General features: G+C 28.0%; 2 protein-coding genes across 2 annotated transcripts in view; one reads left to right on the plus strand and one right to left on the minus strand.

The window, feature by feature from the left end:
- Positions 1-914, plus strand: part of LOC108694589 — a 6264-nt gene extending 5350 nt beyond the window's left edge. Inside the window, exon 4 of the mRNA XM_018204166.1 lies at positions 863-914. The gene's annotated coding sequence lies outside the window, so the exon portion shown is untranslated. The remainder of the gene's footprint in view (positions 1-862) is intronic.
- Positions 915-4875: 3961 nt separating this feature from the next.
- LOC108694575 (RIB43A-like with coiled-coils protein 2) overlaps positions 4876-7707 on the minus strand; it is a 7434-nt gene continuing 4602 nt past the window's right edge. The window contains exons 5-7 of the mRNA XM_018204143.1: positions 5973-6200; positions 5247-5353; positions 4876-5017 (exon numbers count right to left, since the gene is read on the minus strand). Of these exons, the coding sequence (XP_018059632.1) occupies positions 4876-5017; positions 5247-5353; positions 5973-6200 (477 nt within the window). The remainder of the gene's footprint in view (positions 5018-5246; positions 5354-5972; positions 6201-7707) is intronic.

Genomic DNA, 7707 nt, shown 5'->3' on the forward strand with positions numbered 1-7707 from the left:
CTTAGGTTCGATTGCATCAACTTTAATTTTAAGTGAGACTTAAAACTTTCTTTTCTCTCTCTCTCTCTCTCTCTCTCTCTCTCTCTCTCTCTCTCTCGCTTTCGCTTTAAAACGAGACAAAGAGAGTTTTAAGTTTTGCTTAAAGTCAAAATAATGTTGATGTAACCGGGCCTTAATCATTTAAATTTTAACTTTAATTTTAAGTCATACAAACTTCCATAAGCGCTGACCATCTTTAATAGTATTTCGTCGGTGTCAGTATATAAAATATTTTTTATAGTGCAATAGGTGACTATTTCCAGAGGAAGAAAATTGAATGATACAAATAAATACTAACCCAAAATTTTTTAAATAAAATTTCATGCATTTAAATATTACAGAATTATAACTATGTGAACAGAATTGAAACAATTATAATTTACGTTACTGGGTCGTTGCTAGGATGCTTTTTCCTTTTTCAGAGATTGTAAACGTTTCTGCTATTAACTTTCTCAAGGAGAATAAATGATTAAATGCAATTATAATCATAAATCGGCCTCAGATACATATAATAAAAAACACTGCTACTATGTTTTTGCGCAGTTCATGTATTCTATCCTCGTGGGATATAAAAATTGCCTACGCGATTCTTTCATGGTCGATGAATAAAATATTTATAATATCATCGTGCAAAGTGCTATGATAATTTGCTTCGATAACGATAATAAACTTGCCGTGGATTTTTTTTTTACTTCTCTCTTTACTTTCTTCCGCTGTATTTAACTCAGCATTAATTCTTACCAGATTCCGCTTCTCTGGTCCTTATATCCTTCAATGCTCCGCGATAGTTTAACGGAATTTATTTCCGCTCGATTAATTGCAGGCCGAGGAGCAGCAGCATCGGTTACTGTGAAGCCGTTCAAGATGACGAGGACAAGAAATCTATAATCACGTGACTGGAGATTTCCTTGCTGAGACTAGGGAATATAGTAGATCGAGAATCTCGCGATCCACACAGCTGCCGATATAAAGGCATGACTACAGACGAATTGAAGGTCTTCAGAGATACTCAGTTGCAATAAATGGAGAAGATGTTAATATGAGCGAAGGAATTACGTTTTAACATATCAATAATTTTATCAATTTACTAAGAAAAAATTTTAATTTTAATATACACGTTTTCGATAGTATAAACATTACTTATAGTAAATAAATATTTACTAAAAAAATGACAGTTAAATCAAATTAATGATTTTTGTATCAAATAAATATATGTTTATGTTTAATAAATATTTAATAAATATTTATTAAAATTTGACACACACACACACACACACACACACATTTTTTTTCAGTATATAGCTCTTTTTAACTGTTCAATATAATGGATACTGTTAAAAAAATTCCGATTTCGAATAAAAATTTTGCAAATCAGATATTATTTATACATATAATCATTTTGTAAATGACAATATACATCAACAGTATAAAAACTGTACATGCATCATTCATTATTGACATCGCAGTTGATTCATTACACGTATTATTAATGTACATGTGTTTAAAATAAAGTTTTTTTATTTGATTTCAGATATTTATCGGCTCTTATAAATCTACACAGAGCTATTAATTTTAAGAATATAAGAAAATTTGTTTTTACAGAAAATCGAATTAAAAGAGAAAAACATCAAAGAGTAAGATCTTGAGATCTTTTAATGGATTCGCACTTTCAAGCCGCATATTCGCATGATCGCGAATTAAATATAAAAAAATCTTAAGATCCTAAAATAATTTCATATTTAATTTTCATCTTTAAATATCATTAAAAAAAATATTTAAATATATTTTATATAACAAGATTATTTTTAATGACATATATTTTGAATAAAAATCATAATTTTTTAACTTGCTTCTTTAAAAACTCTTTGATATTAATGAGTTCTTTTATATTTGCACATGTAAATAATATTTTAAATGCTACATTGTATTTGTATTTCCTCTAGGGAGTTCAATAAGAAAATTGCGAAAAAGAATTTGCGGCTTGCTGAGCAACAGAAGTAACATCAGAAATACTACTTAATCGCTTCATTTATAAGTATTAATCGATAGTTGACTTCTGTGAGCAGTTTAATAAAAGAACACGATGATTTTAATCGCAATTTTTGCATGCAATGTAAGTTCCTTTTTAAAGGAAGAAGGATCAATGTAACATGAGAAAGTGTACAGACTTTTACATAACGTGTAATGCATAGTGTACAAGAAAATCGGCCAATTAAAATTTTGCTTTTCTGTAAAATGGTTGGAAAGGAAGGACTTTGATTGGTTGATTTGCTTATGCAACTATGCATTATGCGTTAAAAAACTTCAAATAAGTAAAAAATAATTTTGTAGATTTCTGTCTCTTTTGTAGGTTTATCCATTAAATTCTATCACAACGACGGAGTAGATGCGCATATTATAGACTTTTCAGTTACAATTAAATACTTTGTATATAGTTGTATAAAAATTGTAATTAGTAAATATATTTTAATTTATAAATTAAAATTGAATTTATCGCGATTAATAAAAAAAGATTATTTTAATATTATTGTGACATTATCCAATGTCGGTAATATAAAAATGTGTTGCTCTATTGATATTCAATCCTTGTCGATAAGTTATCATATTTGGTAAATAGAATTTATACAGATTTTGATGACCAATCGATAAAAATGTACAATATTGATTCATTAAATTTATGATATCACAATAATAAAAAACTCGTAAATATGCACAAATTCAGTCATAAAAATACAATGCAGAGCTAGGAATTAGGAACTTGCAGAATAAGACAAGCGATATATATTTCAATTGATTTCAGTTGAATCATCTTAACATAGTAAGATTGCATTACACGTATGACGTCCTCGTTTCTTTGATTGTCAAGTAGAGCTTAATATAATACAGACACAGTATTTATATTCATATTTACTTTGTATAAAATTTATATTGAGTATCCTAGTTTATATTAAGTATCCTAGAATATTTTATAATTGATTATTTCAACATAGCGTCCTTATTAGATTTATATGTATATGTAATTTAAATTTTTTGTGCAATTTCCTAAATTATATCGTGAACATGCTATATCTACAATTATCGATGCTTACATAATAAAAAATACCAAAGTACTTTGCCGTAAACCTTGCAAACGTTAAAACATAGTAAATAAAATAGCTTTTATGTTATATATGGATATCCTTTATAAAATATAAATATTAGAACAAAATCTTAGACTAACAATTTACGTTTCAAATTTTCATTCGTCTAAATTTCCACTAAACCATGTAAAGATAATTAATCTCTCCAAGAAAATATAAATAGACTAAAGAAGCTTGAAAAAAACAGGCTAAGAGAGTGCGAGTTGTTATGAAATAAAATTAGAATGGATTCTGATCGAAATTATTCCATTTTCCTTAGAAAATACAATAGGAATCTAGGGAATAATTGAATAATTTCGATCGGAATTCATTTCGATCCATTTCGACTTTCTTCCTGATAGGAAGGAGGTGCCCTGATTTACTGTATTAGAGATCCCAGTTTCGATCCCTGGCAGAATTGAAAAATTTTCGTACGTTCATAGTTCCTCTCGGAAGATAAAAGCAAACCACCGAGTAGTATATTTGCCCAGGAAATTCTCTTTTTCGTTGTTAAAGAGCTCGCATAGCTATTTCGAATCCGTGTTTAATAGTATCATCTTCTAGGACTGGCAGGGATCCTCCTGCAGCATTGTCCTCGCCCTCTCACCTTCCTCCGACAAAATGCTCGTGGGAACACTAAAACAAGGTCAAACTTAACATTATCATCGATAGTTTGTTGCTTCTGATGATAGTAATACCTTTCGTTTTTCACCGTTGGCATGAGAAATTTGTTTAATTCATTGAAATATATGAATTTCTCTTTTTATCCGGCGGGCTTGTACGATTTCTCATGTTTTAACTCTTTTTTAAAATAGTCCCATATATTTCGCCATAAATTTTTCGCATAAATTTTTCTCTAAAAATAATTACAAACCGACAGTTATTGTACAATTTTCTTTTATAAGATGATAAAATAATAGAATAATAATAGAATAATGTTTCAAATCTAGAGAATCTTTTAGAAGATTTTTGAAGAGTTAATTTTGCTTTCTAATTTCTTCGTAACACTTGAAAAAAATGAAAAATACAAAGGGATTCTACACGGTAAAAATATTTTGCATTTGTTTTGATGTGCAAGTACAAATGTTTTGTAGTATATATAAAGAACGATGTTAAAATGAGACCGATTTTTGCTCATGAAGGTGTAAATAAAAAGTGTAAGATTATTTTTAATGATGTATATTTTGAAAAAAATCATGATTTTTTAACTTTCTTTAAAAATTCTTCGACAATAATGAATTTTTTTATACACGCACACACACACACACACACACACACGCGCGCGCGCGCACATACACATTAATTATAAATTCAATTTTAATTTATAATTAAAATATATTTTTAAATTAAAATATATTTTATTAAGTATAATTTTGTTACAACTATATATATGTATATAAAGTATTTGTAGATAACTGAAAAGTCTATGCACATCTATTATCCATCGGTGTAATAGGATTTGATGGCTCGATCTACAAAAAAAAAAGACAGAAATCTACAAAATTATTTTTTATATTTGAAGTTTTATAACGCATTATAATGCATAAGCGAAACAACCAATTAGAATTCTTCCTTTATGATCATTTTACGGATAAGAAGAACTTTGATTAGTCGATTCTCTTATACCCCATGCATTTTGTGTTATGCAAAAGTCTGTACTGTGACCATTGATATTTCTCTCTTTAAAGTATATTGCACGCAAAAATTGCGATTGCATTCAACGTGTTCCTTTATTAAATTGCTCATAGAAGTCGGCTGTTGGTTGATGTTTATAAACGAAGCGGTTCAGGTATTCCTGATGTTGCTTCTGTTGCTCAGCAAGCCGCAAATTCTCCTCGGCAATTTTCTTATTGAGCTCCCTAGAGGAAATACAAGTACAATGTAGCATTTAAAATATTATTTACATGTGCAAATATAAAAGAACTCATTAATATCGAAGAGTTTTTAAAGAAGCAAATTAAAAAATTATGATTTTATTCAAAATATATGTTATTAAAAATAATCTTGTTATATAAAATATATTTAAATATTTTTTTTTAATGATATTTAAATAAAAAAAATAAATACGAAATTGTTTTAGGATCTTACGATTTTCTTTGATTTAATTCGCGATCATACGAGTATGCGGTTTGAAGGTGCGAATCCATTAAGCAATCCCAAGTCTCATTGATACGTTTCTCTTCCAATTTGATTTTCTGTAAAAAACGAATTTCCATGCATTCTTAAAGTTAATAACTCTGTGTAGATTTATAAGGGCCGATGTGATGAATATGTAAAATACATCATTGCATCAAATATAGAAAACTTTATTTTAAACATATGTATATTAATAATGCATGTAACTATGAATCAACAGTGAAATTAATTATAATCAATGACGTATACCAATTTCTATTGTTGGGGTATAATGTTATTTAGAATACGATTATATGTACAAATTATATCTGATTTACAAAATTTTATTCGAATTAGCTCTTTTTTAACTTCTTGCATTATATTGAACAGCTTAAAATACTACAATGAAAAAAATGTGTGTGTGTTGTGTATTAAATTTTAAATAGTAAATAAATATTTACAGTAAACAAATATTTATTTTTGAACAGTACTAATTAAATATTTACTAAATATAAATGTACATTTATTTGATATAAGAATCAATAAATTAATTTGATTAAATTATTATTTTTTTAGTAAATATTTATTTACTGTAAATAAGTATATGTTAATATTGAAATATATATTAAGATTAAAATTTTTTCTTAGATTGATAGGATTATTGATACATTAAAGCGTAATTCCGCCGCTCATACTAACATGTATCTCCTCCATTTGTTGCAACTGAGCATCTCTGAAGACCTTCAACTCGTCTGTAGTCATGCCCTTGTATCGGTTCGTCAACGGCTTGTGCGGACCGCGGGTGCTCTCGGCCTGTTCCCTAGCCTCGGTGAGGAAATCTCCAGTCACGTGATTATAGATTTCCGCTTTCTTGTCCTCCTCATCTTGAACGGCTTCGCAATGACGGCGATGCTGCTGCTCCTCGACCTGCAATCGAGCGGAAATAAATTCCGCGAAACCATCGCGAAGCATTGAAGGATATAAGGGCCAGGGAAGCGGTCGCGAAGGAAGAGGGATTAATGCTGAGTTAAAATATAGCGGGAGGAAGTACAGAGAGAAATAAAAAGAAATCGACAACTTTATTGTGGCAAATTATCATACCACTTTGCACGATGATGTCATGAAGTTTATTCATCGACTATAAGAGAATTGTGTAGGCGACTTTTATGTCCCGCGACGAGATAAAATGCATGTGGACTGCGCAAAAATGTAGCGCGGTGTTTTTTATTATGTTGTATCTGCGATTGATTTATTAGTATAAACGCTTTTTGATCATATTTATTCTCTGTGAGAAAGTTAATATCACAAAAACTTTACAACCTCTGAAAAAGGAAAAAGCATCCTGGCGTATATAGTATAATTGTTTCAATTCTTCATATAAGTGTAGTTTTGTATGTAATATTTAAATGCATGAAATTGTTTAAAAAGTTTCGGGTTAGTATTTATTTATATCATTCAATAGAATTTTTTTTACTCGGAAATAATCATCTAAAAATAAAAAATATTGTATGTATTAAGAAAACGATCTGATTGGTTTAAATAATAATTCTGATAGAAAATGGGTGAATCGAAACTTTCTTGAAAATATTAGAATTTTAGTTGAGATAATTAGAATTTTGATCGGTTTACTTATTCTGATAAAAATAAGAATTCTAATGGACTTTATCAGAAATATTAACCAAAATTCCGATTATTTTAACAAAAATTCTAGTAGCCGAGCAATTCTTTTATCAAAAATTTAATCAAAAATTTTTTTCTATTATTTGAATAAGTAAACAAATACATAAAAATAATATAATTTTAATACGTAAATTCTAAGATAAATGAATAAAACCTCTTAATTTTACATATTATAAATGTTAGTTTTATTAAAAAGTATATTTTAACACACATTTTGTTTCCACAATTTGTTTTCAAATATTTTATTTTGTGTATTAATGTTTACGTAAAGTGTTACTTTATTTTAATATATTCATCTTGTTTTAAATTAACATAAAAACTTGAGCAGACCATTTGAGACACGCGAAATGTGTCAAATTTAATATTTCTATTGTATATTTTTGTTTTAAATCAACAAAATAAAAGTATTGTTTGCCCCAATTTAAAATCAGTAGTATTAATTATATATTGTATATAATATATTGATTGTATTTATAATTTAATGATATTTGAGATTAATATGTACAAAGTTTATTCTCAATATTTTATAAAAAAGGAAAAATAAAAGAAGGAAAAATAAAAGAGATACAGATTCTCGGCCAGTAAACAAAGGTATTGTGACTGAGCTTGGTTTTTTCTTTGTTGAAGTATAAAAAAATATGTCAGATAACTTTAACCCCAGGTTAAACAGATTTCGATTTTTCTGCGATATAACTTTCATATGTGTCATATCCGGAATTTTTCTAAAAGAAAAACAACCGATACAAAAAAGAAG

This window comes from Atta colombica, unplaced genomic scaffold, assembly GCF_001594045.1.
Source record: "Atta colombica isolate Treedump-2 unplaced genomic scaffold, Acol1.0 scaffold120, whole genome shotgun sequence".
In the NCBI taxonomy this organism is placed as follows: domain Eukaryota; kingdom Metazoa; phylum Arthropoda; class Insecta; order Hymenoptera; family Formicidae; genus Atta; species Atta colombica.